General features: G+C 41.5%; 1 protein-coding gene across 1 annotated transcript in view; it reads left to right on the top strand.

Annotated features, from left to right (window-relative positions):
* The window catches only part of FAM83B (family with sequence similarity 83 member B), a 46,558-nt gene extending 25,988 nt beyond the window's left edge, over positions 1 to 20,570 (top strand). Inside the window, exons 3-5 of the mRNA XM_028722615.2 lie at positions 10,707 to 10,871; positions 14,950 to 15,074; positions 17,815 to 20,570. Of these exons, the coding sequence (XP_028578448.2) occupies positions 10,707 to 10,871; positions 14,950 to 15,074; positions 17,815 to 20,242 (2,718 nt within the window). The 3' untranslated portion in view covers positions 20,243 to 20,570. The remainder of the gene's footprint in view (positions 1 to 10,706; positions 10,872 to 14,949; positions 15,075 to 17,814) is intronic.
* Positions 20,571 to 21,870: the final 1,300 nt, after the last annotated feature.

Genomic DNA, 21,870 nt, shown 5'->3' with positions numbered 1-21,870 from the left:
TATAGATTATGCCTTGCCAAGGAGCTGCGAGCATAAGCAAATTTGTACCTTGCAGTAGTGTTTTCTTATTATTGTTGTTGTTGCAAATAAGTGGCATTGGTTTCCGTTCTGTCCCCTTGGTCTGTGCATGATAGACAGCAAATTGACCAGGTTTAGCTGCATGAGCTAAGGCAGCTAAACCATCATGGCAAGACTTCATAGGAGCAAATCTGACTGCTATCAGATTTGTATCTAGTGATATAGATTAGGGCCAAACGGTGGTGCTGTGGGTTAAACCACAGAGCCTAGGACTTGCTGATCAGAAGGTCGGCGGTTCAAATCCCTGCAACGGGGTGAGCTCCCATGGCTCGGTCCCTGCTCCTGCCAACCTAGCAGTTCGAAAGCACGTCAAAGTGCAAGTAGATAAATAGGTACCGCTCCAGCGGGAAGGTAAATGGCTTTCTGTGCACTACTCTGGTTCGCCAGAAGCAGCTTAGTCATGCTGGCCACATGACCCAGAAGCTGTATGCCGGCTCCCTTGGCCAATAAAGCAAGATGAGCACCGCAACCCCAAACTCGGCCATGACTGGACCTAATGGTTTACCTTTACCTTTAAAAACAGTGTTAAATGTTTCTTTGTATTTAAAATTAACATATTTTTAAAAATACAAATAGTTGCTGGAGAGTGGGTATATTTGGATTGCAGCCAGTTGGGGTGGGAGGGTGAGTTTAATCCCTTCGCCACTCCTGTGGTCCTTATGAATATTGCTCCCTTTCAGAGCCTATTTACATTGGAAGAAGTCTCTCACTGGCACCAATGAAGGGTAATATTATTCATTATTATTATTTCTTAAATTTATATACTACCCTTCACCCAAAGTTCTCAGGGCGGTTCACAACCTAAAAATTGTAAACCACCTTGAGTGCGTTGCCAGAAGGGCAGTATGCATTAATACAGTGAACAATCAACTTTTACTTCTTAATTATAAAATAATCACAATACCCAGACATTTCCCAATGAAATAGTTCCAGGAGAGGAAAAGTTAACCCACCTGCCCACTTCCTGCTCTTATCCTGATAATTGGCAGGCAATTCAACTGCTACTCTTTGCATGTCCTCTTTTGCATTTCTTTGCATATTAAATACCAAGATGTGTTGAACATGGTAGTGTGCTTGGCTCTGTGTCTGGGTCCCTAGGAAGCATTCCTTTCTCCTGTACTCCACTCCTTGGAGAGGAGAAGTATCTCTGCCCCAGCCTGGTAGGTAGTAGCTCTGCAGGACTGTTTCACAGTATGGAGTAGCACTCACCACCCAAAAAATGTGTGGGGTACCTCTGCCCCACCCCATGCTGCTGGACAAGGACTGCCATTGCGTATCATTGGCAATGTGCTAAATCATGTGCTAAATCTGCTCCTACTGATGGGATTGGCTCTGGCGGCAACCACTGTTTTTACTTTTGCAGCTTGGCTTCTTCCTGGGTCAGAGCACTGTGAAGGTGACTTCATAGGAAAAACACACACTGTGAATGCTCTCTATCTCAGTGAGGCCTTCCTGGTTGCCCTAGATCTACAGATAGTACGTTCACAGTAAGGGCGGAGCCATGCAGCAACCGCCACTGACTCATCATATGTAGGGATGCTAACACATTTAGGGCATTTAATGAAATTTCACAGTTTGTTTTGAATAAGGCATAAGTGATCATAGGGTTTCTTTTTAAACTTTCTGTTGTGTGATGTGCACAGTTCTAGACAACGCAAAGCCTACACCAGAAGGCTTGAAATCCCAATAAAAGTAAAAGACAGGAATTTTATGTTTTTTCACTTGATGCCTTTTATGAACTTTGGAACTTTTCTGAACAGTGTATACACAATATTGTGTTCAAGTTATTTTATTTTATTTTTTAAAAGAAAGATTGCAATGTTCGAAAATGCTGGATTTCTTTTTGAATAGTGGCAAAAGTTCACTCATACATGCCAAGGTTTTCTTTTTCATTTTTCAATAATACTGAGCTGCTGCATTCAGATCTTTTTTCCGTGAATGTCCTGTCCTGTTCTATAAATAAGTTTTCCCCCCCTATACTATACTTATCTTTTTTCCCTTTATGTACACAGAAAATGCTTCTTTGAGACATAAGTTTATGCAATGTCCGATGCTCACAGATTTTTGGAGGAATGTATTAAGATGTAGAAATATTACAGTCATACCTCGTGTTGCGTTCCGCTCTTGTTACGGACTTTCAAGGTACGAACGCGGCAAACCCGGAAGTGTTTACTTCCGGGTTTGCCATTTGTGCAGTAGCGATCTGCGCACTTCACACATGCACAGAAGCACTCGATCACGCCACACACATGTGCAGAAGCGGTGCTCTAGTTTTGGACTTTTTGGGGTTCAAATGGCACCCCGAAATGGTAACTAGAGGTACCACTGTACGTTGTGGGAGATTAAATTGTCAGATGATAATATTATCCTACACCACATACCAACTATATGTGGTTTGACAGAGGGTCAATATAAATGGTCTCTTTGTGCCCCTACTTCTGCCAAAAGACTGATATTTAAAAATAACACCATGGCCCCCTTTGAACGATGGGTAGAAGATATGACAACTCTTGCAGCATACAGACGGCTTGCTTTTAGATGTAGATTGTATATGGATAAATATCAGGGGTTGTCAACCTGGTCCCTACTGCCCATTAGTGGGCGTTTCAGGATTCTAGGTGGGCAGTAGGGGGTTCTACGGCACAAACTGAATCCTCCTTCCATCGAGCACTGGTGGGCGGTAAGGAAATTTTACCATCAAGAAAGATGCATTAGTGGGCGGTAGGTATAAAAAGGTTGACTACCCCTGGCTAAATATAATGATATTTGGAATTCATTTATAAAAAGCACAATGACTTGTTAATAATTTTATACCCGCTAGAATAATCATGCTACTTATATACAGTACCCATATTTTGTACTGTATCAGTTTCAAACACATGTTTCTTTTTGTTTCTTTTTGATTTTTCTTCACCTTTTCCACCTGATTTCTCTACTGATTTTTTCCCAATAAAATATAAATATAAATAAAACGTACATGTTAAATCTGTACAGTCCCCAGAACATCATTAATTAGTTAAAAGTGATTGAACACTTACTTTACAGCACTTTCTTTTCCCTTGCTTTACAATAGAAGGCTGTTGGGGTGGGCATGATTTGTTTACAATTGGGGAGAATCAGGATGTGGACTTGTGGATTTCTCCTACCCTTTTCTTCAATAAATTAAACATTTATTGTTTGTCTTAATATTCGTTCAATATTCCACCCTTTCTCCCAAAGAAGCCCGTTTGTATTTACTTTATCTGCTATAGCAATAATGACAAAACATTACTGGTTTGTTTGCTTTTAATTGCACAAGGTATTTGTTTTGCTTATGAAAAAGTATATCCCTCACCCCAAACTGTGTTTAGAATACAGTGGTACCTCGGGTTAAGAACTTAATTCGTTCCGGAGGTCTGTTCTTAACCTGAAACTGTTCTTAACCTGAAGTACCACTTTAGCTAATGGGGCCTCCTGCTGCCGCCTCGCGATTTCTGTTCTCATCCTGAAGCAAAGTTCTTAACCCGAGGTAATATTTCTGAGTTAGTGGAGTCTGTAACCTGAAGCGTATGTAACCTGAAGTGTATGTAACCTGTGGTACCACTGTACTTAGGACAGAGAACTGGTTTCTAAGGGTGATCCCACCTTCATCCCCAGACCCTGAAAGCATAAGTCTTCTTGTGAAGAGGAGGCAACCCATGGGGGGTGGGGAGCAGTAGTGACAACATACTGTAGAAATGTAAGGGTGGGTAGGGGACTTTTTAAGCAAAAGTTGATGTCAGGAATTGTATTTATATCTCTTGTAAAATAAGTGAGTCATAGGAAGCCTGCAGCTCTGAAGGTGCAACAGTGAAGGTGGGGTGGATTGGCAAAATGTTTGTAAAATCAGGGCTAGCACAGGGCAATAGCCAGGGCTTTTTTTCAGCCAGAACCACCTCTCAGGTGGGCACTGTTGCCATTCTAAGAGAACATAGTGAGTTCTCTTTTTCTAGGCGGGGGGGGGGGGGAGCACTGGCAATAGCAATGTAACAAGCAATGCCTATTTCAGTAAGCCTAATGCCTATTTTAGAAAGTGTTGAGTTTTAAAACCATCTGTAACAACAGAGTTCCCATCAGCATAAATAACTGTGTGTTGAGGTTCAGGATTCCTTTATTGGTTGGTTGGTTGGTTGGTTGGTTGGTTGGTTGGTTTTTGTTTTAAGTAACTTGACTGGCACTCCTGGTGCCCCTTTTCATTTTGATGCGTATCTTTCCCGCTGGCATTAAACACTTTTTCTGCTGTGTTCCAAGGATCTAAGTAAAGCAGCTCTCTGCAGTTCCCTTGCAGTCTGTTACTAGAGTAATAGTACATTTATAGTCCAAAATGGAAAGCAATGATAATTTACATTCAACCAGGGATCCAGAACTGGTGGGCTGTGGATCTCCTGAGGACCACAATCTCCTGCACCCCTTAAGGAGGGGTCTGTGGGGGACGTGGTGGCAAACCCAGGGAGCAATACAGGTGACCTGACCCACCGCTCTGTACCTTGTATTCAAACTATCCCTCCAAACTAAATAGAAGTCTAATGAAGTAGCAAGCAGGACTTAAACCCTCAATGGAAGTGATATAGCAGAAGGCATTGCATACCCTCCAACATTTCTCCGATGAAAATAAGGATGTATTATTCCATAGTAGTAGTAGTAGTAGCAGCAGTAGTAATTTTATTATTTATATCCCATCTGACTGGGTAGTCCCAGCTACTCTGGGTGGCTTCCAACATATATTATATATATATATATATATATTACATTTTTTTAAACTTCCCTATACAGCACTGCCTTCAGATGTCTTCTAAAGGTTGTACAGTGGTATCTCAGGTTACATACACTTCAGGTTACATACGCTTCAGGTTACAGACTCCACTAACCCAGAAATAGTACCTCGGGTTAAGAACTTTGCTTCAGGATGAGAACAGAAATCGTGCTCCGGCGGTGCAGCGGCAGCAGGAGGCCCCATTAGCTAAAGTGGTGCTTCAGGTTAAGAACAGTTTCAGGTTAAGAACGGACCTCCGGAACGAATTAAGTACTTAACCCGAGGTACCACTGTATAGTTATATATCTCCTTGGCTCAGGGGTTGCATGACTCCATACCCACCAATATTTCTCTAATGAAAATAGGGACGTCCTAAGGAAAAGCAGGACATTCAGGGATCAAATAAGAAACTGGTATGGCTTCTGTGAACCCAGGACTTTCCCTGGAAAATAGGGACACTTGGGGGAGGGTCTGTCATTGTATTTGGCAGAACCACACTGCAGAATTATGTTCTGTTTTTAGAGGGCAGAAACACCAGAACTTTTTTGCTGTTTGACAGAAGATTATTTTCTTGTTTAAAGGTTACAGTCTTTCCTGTTAAATGTTGCAGCTGCTATTGGGAAATCTGCATGGCAAGCTCTGTATTTCCTTGGGGTTTTACGCTGTCTCTTTCCCCATTTTGGCTAATCAGTCCACCGTGCTACATGATTGCAGAAGTAATTCCACAATGTGCTTACAAGCACATTTACATGCCTGGAGACCAGGGGCTTTTCCAATAGCAGCCTACATTTCAGGTTTTATCTTATGGATTCTCTAGGTGGAATGTTGCTCCATTATGGTAGCTAGAAGAGAAGGTCAGCAGCTTTGCTTGACTAAGTGGAATGAGTAAGATAATAGGATTTTGACTGATGTGTGTGTTGTCCCAAGGGCTTAGAGATCATTGGTTTCTTGATGTTGTGAGTCATGACCGACAGTCAGTCATGCAGTGAACACTGATTTCAACCCCTGTAAATTATTTTGTTTTGTTTACAAGTCTTTTTCCTACTGGTTTCCTGAAAATAAGAAGCAAATGAATATGGTTAGAACCTACAGTTGGTAATTGCAAATCACACCTTATTGTTGTAAGGTCTGTAAGGTCAAAGAGAGGGTGAAGGCTGCTCTACAGCTAAGCACAGTAACGGCAAGAATTATTACTAGTACAAGAACAATTACATTGATGCTGCATAGTTATAGACACACACAGGCAAAGAATTCCAACCTCTTACACATGTGCCGTGGTTATTATTTGCAATCAGCTGATCATGACCAAAGGTGTTAAAGCTGTAGGAAGGTCCATTCTACCTTGTATCAGACCCTTCTCAAAATAAATATCATGGAGGAAAAGTCCAGGAGAAGCTTTACATGTGCAAGTTCTCAAATTCAGTCCCTGGCATTTCCAAGGACTGGCTCCCAAGAAGCCTATCTGAGACCACAGACAATTGCTGCCAGTTGGGGTAGGCAATACTGGGATCAATAAACCAATGTTCTGAAACTCAGTATCATCGAATGATGAAAATAGGACACCAAATGACCTTACCTCCCATTGAGAATGATTGCCATCATATATGGAAGCTTCGGTGGGTGAGTCCATAATGTGACAAAAATGGATGCATCTTTCCTGGGTCTGATCTGCTGCTTCCCTGGGAACAAATGTCATTGTACTTTGTGTGTTCACTGTATAGGCCAGGGGTGAGGAACACTGGACCTTCCAGATGTTGCTGAACCATAACTCCCATCATCCCTGGCCATTGGCCATGCTTGATGTTATAGTTCAGCAACATCTGGAGGACCAAAGGCTTCCCACACCTGGTACAGGAGGAATATAAAGTGGTTTGTTGTTTGTGTATGACAAAGATATGAGTAAAATGGAACTATCCTATACGAACCAGAGCTGAACTCTATGAACAGAAGTCGCTGTATATATTTTTCTTGTTTAAGTTCCTTAAGATATAACTGTTACTATCAATGAATGTTCTGGTGTTTCTACTCGGGAGGGGGGTGTAATGAAAAATGTTCATCTTAAAAACTTTTAACAAAATACTTTGTATATTTTAGAGCTTGATGCAAAAACATTTTGTTTACTCAGACTCAAAGCAATAGCATTGGTTTTTGTTTTGTTTATTTTTACATATTTCCACAAGGAGCTATGAAGAGACAAATCTAGGGTGCTGAGATGTTGTTACTCTGCAAATCATTCAATGTAGTCTTAATTATCCCTAATCTCTCATTTGTTTCCTTCCTGGTTTGTCATGACATGTTCCTGAGATGCACTATCATCTATCTATCTATAATCTATCTATATGGTGCAAGGTTGCTGATCATATTTGAAGAATGGGGTTTGCTGAACTGCTTCACCCAAGTCATTTTCTCAGTTTATACCTCAGGTTGACATGAAGCTAAAATCTTGCTCTAATCCTTGGAGGGATATAATTACACAAATAAATGAATAACGCTTGAATCTTTTGCTTTATTGCTTTCTCACTCCTCCACGCAGACTTATATTGCAAACTCATGCGGAAGATGCAGGGGAACCATTCAGATATGCTTCCTGCTGTTTACAAACAACCAGTCAGAAGTCTGACTAATAATCTATGCTGTGTTAGCTGGTTGTGATTTTCAAATGATTAAGAACAAGCTCCATTAGTTCCAGAGAGGTTTCAACAGAGTTTTTAAAGTGGATTTTCCAGCTTCACAAATTCCCCATCCATCGCCCCACATTGAAAAAAACCCAAAGCCAAATTAACACCGTGTTCTTCGCTCCTTGCTTGCACCCTGTATCAGTGGCGGTTTCTACACAGGAGTCAGTCGTTCTTATTGACTCTGCAGTAACAAATAAGACAATCCAGTGGCCCTTGCAGCAATGAAGATCGAAACTCAACGACACACCAATACAAGGGCCATTGGATCATCCTGAAAGCTATCTTACCTATTCCTGCTGATTCATCAAATTAGTGCTGCCAAAATTGATACCTCTCAAACGCTTCGCTTTTCCAGTTTTCACCAAGATTGCCTGTTAAGTACAACTCTGCTGGTGGGATATGCCTGTTCATTTTATGCTGCAGTCACTTGGGCCCACAGTGCAGTCTTTCAGTATTGACTGCCATCAGGGTAGCTCCAGACATCATGTGGTATTATTCTTTGGATATTTGTAGGCTCTGTGGTGGAGGGCATACATATGAGTAAAGAAAGAGCAAGGTAACCACTCCTTCCCCTTCCTGACTAAAAACATCCCTGTATCATTGTGTCAGACACGGACCCTGACTTGTCCTTGTTCTATCCCAGGCTATTGTTCACCTCTGCCATCTGGCATATATTTATGCAACGCCCATGAGGGTCATCTTGCTCAGCCTTGGTTCTGCTATGTTCTTACAGTGATGAGTCACTGCCCATTCTCTCTCAGTTTAGAAAAATATCACAGGACAGGCCCCAACTCTTCCTTCAGGGCTTCCAGGTTCCTCATCTCTCCTCCTCCAACCCGTCTCCTCTCAGTTTACAGCAGCTGGCAAGCACAGCACAAGCTGGGAGAGGCTCCCAGGCTGACATCGACTAGGCCAAACAGACTGAGGCGCACAAGGTTTCCAGGCCGCTTATCTGAAAAATACCTTTGAATGAGATAAGCTTACCGATAAACTGGCCTTGCAGTGGATTTTCAAAAAGCATTCCTCAGCAAAGCAATAAAGTTGCTACTTCAGCCAGGTGACTCAGTGGCGTCAAAGCACAGCCAGAGCCAGGGCAGCAGTAGGGCTCTCCATTTGGCAGGATGGTCTGCTCAGCGTCCTCTGCCAAAGTATTTTGTCTATGTCTGCACAATCAAGTTGCGAGCCACTGAAGTATTCTTTTTCAGAGGATTTCTAGATTGCCTGTTCAGACTTAGTTCATGATTATGATTGGTCTATCTGAAAGGCCTGGCTAGCAGACAGAGCGGGGTTAGTGGGCAATACCATATGGATTAATAAATTAATAGCAGATTTCTCTGCCTCACTTACTGAATATCTTCTGCCTCCCATACCCAGTAGAGCTTCTCTCTCATATTTATGTGTTGTGGTATGAGTGGGTGCGGAGAAAGGAAAATAGTGTGCATAGAACTCTTCCAAGAAAGCCAAAGGCAAACAGAACCTGTTTTCATTGGTCAAAATTTGGGCATTGAATGTGTTGACAGTGTATTGTACAGTGGTACCCCGGGTTACAGACGCTTCAGGTTACAGACTCCGCTAACCCAGAAATAGTACCTCAGGTTAAAAACTTTGCTTCAGGATGAGAACAGAAATCGCAAGGCGGCGGCATTGGTTCATTGCGGCAGCGGGAGGCCCCATTTGCTAAAATGGTACCTCAGGTTAAGAACACTTTCAGTTAAGAACGGACTTCCAGAACGAATCTTAACCAGAGGTGCCACTGTATGTACACGCTATACATTTTAAGCGTATCAAAAGCACACCACCATACCCCAAGAATGAAGACAGGAGTGCCTGGCGTGCTCTGGTCCATGGGGTCACGAAGAGTCGGACATGACTAAACGACTAAACAACAACATACCCCAAGAATCTTGGCAAGTGTAATTAACCTTCACAGAGCTGCAAACTAGGGTTGTTGGGTTTTGGGGGGTGGGAGGGACACTTTAAATGTACAATTATAGGCAACCAATGTCAAATTCTTCGCAGGGCCCCCAACTTATTGTCATGATCCTCACCCATATTTGTTGCCAAGCCCCATTGTTCCAACCTCAATACAGTAATCTACATCCTTAGACACAACCAAGTCTAGACATCTAATTTTTATCTAACTTTGAGAGGTGGGTCACCCAACCTTTGCTAAAGTGGGTTGCCCACTCAGTTCCTCAAAAAAGTACCTTGAATAAGATTTGTTCACAGCCAAAGTCCTTGGCTTTTGCCCATGTTAGTCCTTTTTTTAATAGAAACTAATGGTTTTAGGAGCAATCTACCTTCTTGCCTTCTTTGGGTTGTGTATCTTGCAGTAAGTGAAAAACTGACCTCCACTCCAAATCTTCCACCCTCTCCATAGCAACTATACTGTGTATTATTGTTGTATGTGTGAGAGAGAATTCATTAGTGCTTCTTTCTGTAAACTCCTGCATTGACCATTTCCCCACAATCATCACCACCTGGTGGCTGTGAACAGCAAAAACTCCCTAATGTCAAGTTTTCTCAGCTCAGTCTTCCAAAGAAAATTTTACAACACCAGTACAATTTGCTTCAGAAGATTGGCTGCACTATTTTATTGCAGCAAAACAAAACAAAAAAAGAGTCTTGTGAAGCCTTAAAATTATTGTTGCCACAATAAATGTGCTAATATTTTAAGGTGCCACAATACATCAACTCGCCAGTTAGGTGTGCAGTGCAATACTTATGTCTTTCTTTATAAGTCAGCCCTTATGAGTTCTGTGGGACTTGCTTGGAATAAGTATGAGGGGGTTTAAAGTCCTATGACTTAATTAAACATATACTTTACGGTGCTATTTTTCTAGAAAAGAGGTGCCAGAACTCACCACGAATGCCTCCCTTGTTCTCTTATAATGGCAATGGCACCCACCTGAGAGGTGCCAGAACTGAGTTCCAGCAAGTTCCGGCTGAAAAAAAGCACTGCTTGGGAATGACATTTAAGCACAAGAATTTATAAAATAACCAGTTTCCATTTTCCTGTATGAGGAAGAAAGGAATGTTCAGTACATAGAGCTTATGGTTCATTGCAGATGTCATCAGCAACACTATGTGTAGGGTGCACATTTTAAATTTTGTAATGTTTCATAATGGCTATCATCATCAGTACATTAAATGCTATCAACACTTTTTGCTATCCGCAGGTTGTTGCCATCGTTATGGATATGTTTACAGATGTGGATATTTTTAAAGAAATTGTAGAAGCATCTACTAGGGGAATTTCAGTGTACCTTCTACTTGATGAATCTAACTTCAACCACTTTCTGAAGATGACAGAGAAACAAGGCTGTCAAGTTCAAAGGCTCAGGGTAAGTCATTTGTTCAGTGAGAGAGGAAAATATTTAGCACTCAAGTGCTCCAAAATAATAAATTGACATGTTAGTTGCCAAAACTGAATATAGCAGCAGTGTATGAACATTGAGCAATGTCTGTAAGGAAAAACTTTCTATGGTCTTGCAAATATCCTACTGCACCTTAAAAGCTGCCTTTGCAGTGATACTGACATGAGAGCGAGATTTTTCTAACAGCACAATCCTATCTGTGTTTACTTGGGAGTAAGTCACACTGTGTCCAATTTGAGCTTTACCCTCCGATAAGTGGGTTAAGGAGTGTGACCTGACACCCTTTCTCAAGTGCTCATTAGTAAATTCCATTGAAATTAATTGGATTTCTTTCTGAGCAAGCATGGGCAGGATAAAGGTGTGCAGCTGTAATTGCGTGCAATCTGATGGGCTTTATCTGGAACGTGCAGACAGTGCACCCCAGGATCTCCAGGGAGCGAGCTGCTTAAAACTGTTGATGCAAGGAAGTGAGCAATGATGGGAGCAAAAAGAAGGAGCCATGGGCCTTCGTCTCCTTCTGGAAGTAGTGTGTGTTTAGCCCAGAGGGAAAGAGAAAATGAATGGGCAGGAGAAACAGCAATGAAGTGAAGCTGGGGCTGCCGTCCTGAAGATATCTTGCCCAATAATATTGAGTTGGAAGCGTGGATAAAATTATGGAAGGAGGGTTTGAGATTCACTGGATGTATGGCTTTGAAAGAGAATGTATTAAAAATGGTGTATAGATGGCATCTAACGCCAACAAAATTGGCTAAAATGTATAGAAAGAGAGATAGAAGATGTTGGAAATGTAAAGAAGTAGATGGCGATTATTTTCATATGTGGTGGACCTGCGATAAGGTTAAACAATTTTGGGAACCAATTTATAATGAACTTAAAAAGATATTTAGGTACACCTTTCCCAAAAGACCGGAAGCCTTTTTGCTAGGTCTATTGGGAAGGGAGATTAAAACAAAAGATCAGAATTTTTTTATGTATGCCACTGCCGCCGCAAGAACCCTACTGGCCCAGAAATGGAAAACACAAGATATGCCAACCATTCAGGAGTGGCAGGTGAAGATGACAGACTTTGGAACTTGCCAAATTGACAGGGAGGATCCGGGACCAAGAAGACCAGAGATACAAGAATAATTGGAGTAAATTTATTGAATACTTAAAGGAGAACTGTAAAAACTTAAAGACACTAGCAGGACTGGAATAATACCTTCAGTGTAAAATAGTAGTGATATAAGAATAATATACACGATAAGAATGTGACAAATATACCAATTGCAGGGAGGGAGGGAAGTCAAGACTCTGTAGAGTCAAAGGGAATATATGGTAACAATAAGGATTGTTGAATATTTAAAGAAAATAATAAAAAAGATATCTTGCCCAAGAACCAAACAAAACCTGGAGTCAATAGCATGGGTGAGAATAGCGAGGAGAACTGGGGGTGGGGGTTTTTTTGCCCCCTTCCATCCATTTGCATCCATTCTTTTGAAGACACGCAGAAGGTATTTCCTTCTTTAAATAACTTTAGTAACCAGAATCCAGTGCTGTGTGATTAGAACAGCAATTGCATGTTCTGTTGGCTCTCTGATTTTAAAAAGAAATGTTTTATGATCTTCAAATGGAACATTCCCTAGGATACCAGCTTCAAGCTGCCACAAGGACATTTCACAAATACAGGTTTTATACTGGCAAAGAGATAAACAGGCTGTATCTCCATGCGGTCAAATTTTAATTGGCTACTGTGGTATCATTGCACTGATCTGACCCAACTGCCCTTAACTGAGGGTGTTCCTGTGTTTTTTTTTTTTTTAATAGGTTCCTGTTTTTCCCCCACACACTGCTGTGTTGGTTTTACTCCTATAAGTCACTTGTGTTGCGCCTCTTGTAGCAAATTGTACGCAATTATAATGTATCAGGGTGACTTAGGCTGGCTTGTAGTTGACCAATTATTTGGGTGGAACCCATGAAGCAACACCAGCTACTGTGTGAAGCTCCTTAGCAGTGATGCAAACCTTAGTAAAATAATATTTTCATTTTTATTTTACGCTGCAAAAAATTACATACCACAGTTCCAGGGTGGTTTACAAAGAAAATAAAAATAGAAAATAGGGGGGGGGGATTATCATCCCTTTGCACTCTCTGAAAATCTATCTCAGAAGGTTAAGAAACTCTCTGGGACCGTTTCAGATGTGCTATCTGGAGCTGCTGAGGAAGGGAGGAACTGGCAAAAGTGGCAAGTCCTCTTCCATCAGCAAGATCCCTTCATTTTATCAAAAGACTATGGTAACCAAAAGAGCAAATATGTTTTGCCTATCAAAAATATGCTGTATAATGAGGTGATTAACCAGGAAAAGCATATATGAGGGTTGCTCATTGAAAATGTTGGTTTAGTATGTGGCAGTGAGAAATTCCATGTTAGAGAGCCCTAGGAGAGGAATTGAAAATAAGGCTGGTGATATAATGCCATTATATAAATCGATGATGTGACCACAGTTGGAATTATGAGTAATAGCTGACTAAATCAAGGTAGGAGTAAATGGATTTACTTATCTGCATTGATTTCAGTGTGTCTGCTCTGAGTACGGCTTTTCTGAATATCACTAACTATGGCCAGTTCTGGTCACCACAACGAAAAAAATGATATTGTAGAGCTGGGGAAATGGCAGCAATGGGCAACCAAAGACTAACTAAACTGCAGAATTTGCTTCCGAAGATGGCTCTGAAAAGAAATTAAACAGATTCATGGAGGGTAAAGCTATCAGTCTGCCTACAAGTCATGATCATTCCAGAAATAGATGCAGTATGCTATTGCCTTCATGCCTCGATTACGGGATACCATAGACATCTGGTTGACCACTGTGGGAAATGGATTGCTAGCCTAGAGAAGCCTTTGATTCAGCAGGACTCTTCTAATATGCTTCTATTCATATGTGTAGTACCAGAGCACTATGGGCTTATCTACACTTACCTTTTCTCCTACTCTTTCCAGGCAGAGATCTGTGTTTTAATGCTCAGTCTGTGAGCATTGTCTTTTTGTTGTTGTTGTTTCCCTAAGCTTTTTCTGCGGAAACCCACTCTCTAAAGCCGAATTGGAGCAAAAGTCAATTTGGGTTTTGCACAGATTGATGCTTCCTCTGATAGAACTTTAAAGAGTGTTTTTTGTTGTTTTTTTGTGAGGAAAACTCTGGGGCCAAAAAAAGGAGGCACTTTAAATTGCAGCCTGGAAAGAGCAGAGGAAAGATAAGCATTGATAAACCTTGTGATCAGCCTCAGCTATAGGTAGACACAGTGGTTTTTTTAAAAAAAAATGTTTAGGGGTACTCTCATTTTGACTCAAGAAAACCACCATTTTATAGTTCAAACCGGGGGAAATAAATACAGTTAATGGACAAAAGTACAAAGATTCACAAAATGTTTAGGGATATGTGTACCCCCAGAAAAAAAGCGCTGGGTAGACAGACACACACTCTCACTTTCTCTCTCCCAATCTTTCTCTCTCACACACTATTTTATGGTCTCATCTTAACTAATATGGATATGAAAACCTCTTTCTGTGGTGTTGTCTGGATTAAAGAGATTAGGGTTCCTTCTACATGTAATAAGAACTGTGAAGTGTTTTAAACCCAATTACTAGATAGTTAATCCAATTAAACAAACTAGGTTTCCCCCCCTGCATTAACATGCTTTGGATTTCTCAGCACAGGTAGTGTTTAAAGCTGCAACTCTCTGTACCCTTGCTTGGGGCTAAACCTCCTTTTGATTTTACTCAAAACTGGAAAATAGGCATAAGACCCAGTGGCGTAGCGTGGGTTGTCAGCACCCAGGGCAAGGCAAGTAAGTTGCGCCCCCTAACCCGTGGATTTTAGCACTGATTTTAGCACTGCGAGTGCGAGCGCGCCCCCCCCCCCCCCCGGATGTTGTGGCCAGTGCGGCCGGCCCCCCCTGCACCCCCCATGCTACGCCACTGATAAGACCGGCTTGTAAATTGTTCTGTATTTGTTTATATTAATGCATTCCGACTTTTTCATACAATTTCTCTTCTTCTTTTTTCCAGAACATGAGGGTGCGTACAGTAAAAGGACAAGATTATTACTCCAAGTCAGGGGCGAAATTCCATGGGAAAATGGAACAAAAATTTCTTCTCGTTGACTGTAAGAAAGTCATGTATGGTACCTATAGGTAAGGAGCTATGCACATGTTAGATATAATTTATATATCTTCAGTGTAATGTTGCTGTGTGTTCTTGTCCACAGGAGGAACATGTGCTAGGGTGGTCTTGGGCCAAGAGACATGGTGTGCCATGGGGACAACTGAACCTTTCCAGTAAGGGGGTTAGCAATGGAATGAAGAGCCAGGTTCAGGGTTATTACAGGAGTGAAAGATTATTTACAGAGACCAGCAACAGTGAGACTAACTCTATCGAGGGGATGGAGATAGATGAGTCAAGCACAGGCAAAGGCAAACTTGGCCCTCCAGGTGTTTTGGGACTACAACTCCTATCATCCCTAGCTAACAGGACCAGTGGTCAGGGATGATGGGAGTTGTAGTCCCAAAACATCTGGAGGGCCGAGTTTGCCTATGCCTGGTCAAGCATAATCAATGTCCTTGCCCTATGTAAGAAAGCTGGAGAGTACATATTGGGTTACAAATATGAAGGGATGAAGGTTGTGTGTGGCAGATAAGAGGAACTAACATTTGGCTGAGAGAAAACATAGGTAATCTAAAAGAAGGGAGAGAAGTCAGGTGTTTTTTTAAAAAAGACGTTAAGGCACAGATTTTTACATAGCTCAAATGGAGCAAGAACAAAGGCTGTTTTCCTGGAGGAATCTATGAATCCCAAGAACAACCTCAATACAGGGGCTGATTTACCTTTGGAAATCCATGGTTTTTTCTTTTGTGGGAAAAGAAGCCCTTCGGGTCCCGTTAGCCTAAGAACAAGAGGAATGTTGTCAGAGCAGACCAAAGGCTCTGATGTACATTGTTAGAAGGATGTACATTTTGTTGCCATGGGTACTTTGTGTGAAATGTGTGACTCATAAGGGTATCCATGTGCATAATTGGGACGGTGGTTTCTGAACTTACAGCTTCTACGCGGGAGCACCAGAAACAGAAGCATTTTTGATAGCACACTGAGAGGAGGAGACATTTGAAGCAACCCATTGGTATCTGTCACTTTAAGACTGAGCTCTTAAACCATAGAGTGCTTGGATGAAGTAGCCAGAGAAATTTCAGTCCCTCTTTTTCCTTTTGGCTCCAGCTTACAATATACTGTCAACATGGGTTCTTTGGGGGAGCATGCATGATTATTATGAGAACCAAATATCAGTAGCAGCAGCATCTTCTAAGAAAACTCATAGTGGCTAACCTAGAACTTACCATAGTCTGTAACGCAGAAATGGATTAAGTCCACATCTGTTTTGCCTAAACAGCATTGTAGCATTGGGTGCTCCCAGCTCATTCACCAGACCTATTGGATAATCCCATGCCTGCCATCTGGAGTGATTTTGGAAGAAATAATAATAATAATAGTTGTTATTGAAAATAATGATATTCAGTGCCATCCCATGGTTTATAAGAATAGTTCATTCTCACTGAATCTAGTTTATTGTTGGAATAATTACTTAATGGACAGATTTTTTAAAATGTGTTACATCATTATATTCGCAATAGCCCTTGAGATCCATGATTCTTAATTTGCTTCTTCTTTTTGTTACATTCAGATGTGACAGAGGAGGTAAGGTAAATTACGTTTTCTTACCCTCAGATTCTTCTGCAGATTGTACTTTGGCATAAGATGGATTGTAAACAGATGACCATTTGGGGATGCAATGCATACTTTACTGAAGATTCCTGGCAAAGCAGTGATTTCTAGGGATGTGTTTTCCAAATAAGTTGTTTCTTGACCAATATATGTATTTGTTAAATTATGTGAATGCAAGGGATTGTCTTTGGTTAGACGCATCCCAGCAAAACATACAATATTTTAAAACATGATAGTCAGAACTGCTATGTTTGAGCAGCATGGCTATGTGAAAGTATTAGTAAGGTGGTGCTGATATCTGTAAATACCTATCCTACAGGCTCATGGCAAATAACTATGAAAATTAATGTAAAATACATTTGCATGGTTTCAGTTTATGGTACACCAGTAAGTATACAAATATAAAATACTATTCTGGTTAACTGTGTGATTTAAAATTACTTTTTTCCCATTCATGAAATTATTTACTCATGATGATATTGTGTCTAAAATTCATTTCAGCTTCTCTCAATTTATCAGGGATTGTGTCTGGCTACTGGGACTCTCCTTGAAGAAATTTTCCATTGAGTTATTTGGGGAGCTACTTCATAACCCTCAGTTCAGGGCTTTTGCCTCCTTTGTGGTGCTCCTTATCAAGCAGAAAGACACATGTCTGCAAGATAGAATGCTTACAATTGTCAACACGTGTTACACACACACACACACACACACACACACACACACACCACTAGTGAAAAAGTGGTTCCATGTCTGCTATTAGCTAACACTGTGTGTGTGTGTGTGTGTGTGTGTGTGTGTGTGTGTGTGTGTGTCTGCCTTCCCCAACACGGTGACCTTCAAATGTTTTGGACTCCACCTCCTTTAAGCCTTAGCCAGAATGGCCAGTTGTCAGAGATGATAGCAGGTGCTACCTACCTCTACTTATAGCTTGTGTTGGTAAAAATAGGTATCATTCTCAATATGCTTCTCCAGCTTTGATCATCAGTGACTCATCACTAAAAAAAATCTGATTGATCATATGGTCCCTGTGCACATTTCTGAGGAGAACAGATTTCTTTTCTTATACAGAAACCTATCACTATGTAACTTGACCACTAGTTAACAAGTGTTTGCCTGTTCCTGGTTTGGATTACTAATTGTCATTTCTTCATCTTTCAGCTTTATGTGGTCCTTTGAGAAAGCAAACCTCAGCATGGTCCAGGTTATCACAGGACAACTGGTTGAATCTTTTGATGAAGAGTTTAGGACACTGTACGCCCGTTCTTCTGTTCCCAGCTCATTTGCTCCAGAATTAGTTAGAATTAATAGCCGCCGAGCACTCTGGGAGAACGATGCCTACCAGCATTCACAGTCTTCCTTAGCTTCAGCTTCTAGCCTGCGTAACCCTTTTGGGAGGGCCAACAAAACCCACAACTTAGACACCAGCTTTCTGAAGAAACAAGGCAGATATGGAATAAATGACAATGACACATTCACTCCTAGAAACCACATCTTTCAGAAACCACAGTTTGCTCCAGGTTTTCATATGCAGAGTAGAATCCAGCAGTACCAGCCCAACGATGTAAATGAACATTGGAAAAGGCACAGCTATGCAGGGGAGAAACCAGAAAGGACTCCATACATGATGCTCAACAGGGCAATGAACCGGGCAAATAATCAACCGCATGGTTGGCAGGTGCCATCTGACAGTCTCAGCGTTGTATCTTCATTGCACGGAAGTTACAAAAACCTCAATGTGCCTCAACAGAGTCTGGTTGACCGGCTTCCACAGCCGAAGCTGAATATTGCAGACAGGAACTCAATTGTACGGAGATCTTTCAATGGAACAGACAGTCACATCCGCTACCTACAGCAGAGAATGCCGACCCTTGAACGTACCACGAAATCTTTCCTGCGCAACTGGCGCATTGAATCGTATTTAAATGACCAGTCGGATTTTCCAGCAGACTCAAATGGCTCAGGGATAGGTGATAGGTGTGAGGGCTTTGATGCAGCGGAAAATATCAAGGCCCATGCCCTTTATGCTCACTCTCGCCTGCGCTCCTCCTTTGTCTTTAAGCCAACTTTGCCAGAGCAGAAAGAAGTCAACAGCTGTGCCAGTTCTTCTAATTCAACTATCATTGGTTCAGATGGCAGTGTGACGCCCAAAGGAACGCCCAACCATGTTCCCAAGCCAGAAGATGCAGCTGATGACATTGAGGCAGAACCAAGCACACACGTCCCACTGGAACCTGAGGTAGTCAAAAACAACAACCTGCCAATTTCAGAAGATAAGAAACCTAGTGTAACTCCGCCAGTTAGTCAAGAGAAGCCTACCTACCTGTATTCAACTCTGAGCACAAGCAGACCAGTAGAATTTCTCAAGAATGAGAGCATACTGAAAAGGCGAAGTTTTCCAATGTTTGACAATTCAAAATCTGCTTTGGATCTTGGGAATAATAAAGAGGCAGCCAGCTACGTCTACAGCACACTAAATAGGAATAGACTTAGACAACCGGCTGCTCTAAAGCCACCGCTAGAGGAGGACCTACAAAACTCTAAAAGCTTGTACGATGTTGCCAATCATCTATCACCTGACAGTAATAAGCTGAAAAGTGAACAGGCCAGGTCTCCCACCACCCCGAAGTCCATTTCTGTGGCTGCACTAGCTGAATCGAGCAAAGATGACCCTGGGAAAGATGCCTCGCCGAAGAAAGAGAACAAGAATTCCCCAAGTTTCCTGAAGAAGGGGTCGCAGAAACTGAGGTCGTTGCTGAACCTCACACCGGAGAAGAAAGAGAGCCTGTCCAAAAACAAAGCGCCTGCTTTTTACAGAATGTGTAGCAGTTCTGACACTCTGGTGTCAGAAGGTGAAGAAAATCAAAGACCCAAAGTGGCGGAAATAAAGGTGGAATGTTCTCCCAGGAAAAAAAGAAACTCCTCATCTAATTCACAGGGGAGCCTACATAAGAGTAAAGAGGACATTACTGTCAGCCCAAAGTCCCCCAAATCTCCAAAATCTCCCAAGTCCCCCAAGTCTCCAAAATCACCAAAGTCTCAAAAATCTCTGAAACCTCCATCAGAAGAAAACATGAAAAGGGGGCCTGTTGTGAAACCAATAGAAAATATGCTGTTAGAAGTACCTCCAGGCGACCCATCTGCTCCCAGATTCAACACCGAGCAAATTCAGTACCAGGATGTCAGGGAGCTGCGTGCAAATGCAGGCCGGGATCGGGTCCCCCCACCAACTGCGGCCGCTATTCCTCCGCACAGGGTCAGTGCAGCGGCGCCTCGTCTATCGAGCACCAAGCCAAACGATGAGCTAATAAGACCTCGCTTGAGCGATAGGCGCATTTACAGTCGCTTTGAGCCGTTTTGCAAAGTGGAAAGCTCTGCTCAGCCAACAGGAACTCAGCAACCAAGCAGCACCCAGAAAAACAGCGCTCACTATCCGGAGACAAATAGCAAGGCCTCTAGGAATAATTATGGAAGGAGCAACCAGGTGGCGAATTACAACCCTGGTGTCTACCACCCATTGCACCCCAATGAAAACAAGTTGCGAGGAATTATGCAAAAGTTTGGGAATTTTATATACAAAAATAAATGAAACCTACTTATGGAATTTTTTTATTTTATTTTTTAAAATATACCTGCTGTAAATACTTAAGTACAGACTGCTGGACAGCTTTTGTAAAGCTTAACTCAAATCACTACAGGAGTTAGAACACTGCTATACATGTATATAACTTTGGTTCAGCATAGGTTTCGGAATCCGACCTGTTGATACGTATTTGCGTTTTTATGTCGTTTGAGGTGTAACTCACCTCAGTGCTGGCAATAAACATTCTTTTATAAACCCTGCCGAAACATGCAAGGTGGAGCCACTCTTTCCATAAAATTGCTTTCATGCACAATAAATGCTCATTGGTTACTAATCTTTTTACATGCAGTCTGCATGTCTACTCTCAAGGTTGTGCTTCTGTTGGGGGAATATACTGTTTTCTGAATGCTGGACTTGCTATATTTTTGTAAACGAAAGAAGCAATGCTGCTCCCCTCCAATACAATATCTACTAGGCTTCCATTTTCAGCAGCAGCTACATGTATATTGTCACATGCAGTGATAGTAATATGCATACGCTAAAGTAACACGTGACTGGAGAAGACTGTAATTGCAGTTGTCCATAACACAAGTGCAGTATTTGAGTTGGCGCTTTTAATCTGAAAGCCTATCCTTTAAAAACTGCAAAAGAATGAGCTTAAGTTAACATGACCAATCTAGCGGATAGGTAAATCTGGATCAAAATCAATAGGATGTAAATATGCTTTATTGGCACAGTTGAAATATCGCAAACCTGATTTTTCCAACAGTGCCTTGAAGCTCGCAAAAATGTGGTAAACTCACCATTCCTCCTTTCTCACACATGAGCCCCCCCCCCCCCAGTTTTCTCTAACCATATTTTGTCATGGCAACTATTGTTTTATTGTTATGTAAACCGATATGAGGAGATTTTTTTTGTTTTTTTAAAGCAAACAATCAAGCATTATAATTTTTATGAAATATATAAAAACAAACTCCCTGTTACTGTTTGATCCCACCCAACCATGGTTTCAAAATACAGTTTAAAGGCAAGTCATTAGCTATGGCTGGCCAGTTGAGACATCGCATCAAAATGTGGCTAAGGGAAAGAAACAGGAAATTAGAGAGTCAGAGAGTATAAACATCCATAACACAGGAGAGGGGAACCTCAGCTCTAAGGCCCAAATGCAGGCTTCTCTGTCTGGCCTTTGGATCTTTTTCTAAGCCATACGCCTCACCTTCAAAGACAATTGCAACCACTATCTATTTCAGTGCAGGAGATGCTCACATACATTATTAGTGTGTTCGGATCTTGCTGCAGGCAACAGTCTCCGGATCAGAAAACCCACATATCACTGTCTTTTTTAAAATAGTAGCTGCTTCAAAATGATGATTGTGCTCATTTATGGAAGCAGAGAACAACTGTATTTCAGTCTGCCCGTTCTCATACTTGCTTTATTATATTCTTATGTTTAACAAACCATTAAGTTATTACTGTTGGCTGTATATATCTAAAGATGAGGGGAGGCAGACTTTAGAGAATGAGAATTTATAGGCAAGAGCTTGCTGGCCTTAAAAAGCCCCAACTTGTTTTGTCATAAAATTGTATTTTATGGCCTTCAGCATTTTTTAAAAAAAAGAGATGTGAAAAATAAG

This window comes from Podarcis muralis, chromosome 3 (genome assembly GCF_964188315.1).
Source record: "Podarcis muralis chromosome 3, rPodMur119.hap1.1, whole genome shotgun sequence".
In the NCBI taxonomy this organism is placed as follows: domain Eukaryota; kingdom Metazoa; phylum Chordata; class Lepidosauria; order Squamata; family Lacertidae; genus Podarcis; species Podarcis muralis.
The sequence above is the reverse complement of the archived record's forward strand: the minus strand, read 5'-3'. Positions and strand labels throughout refer to the sequence as shown.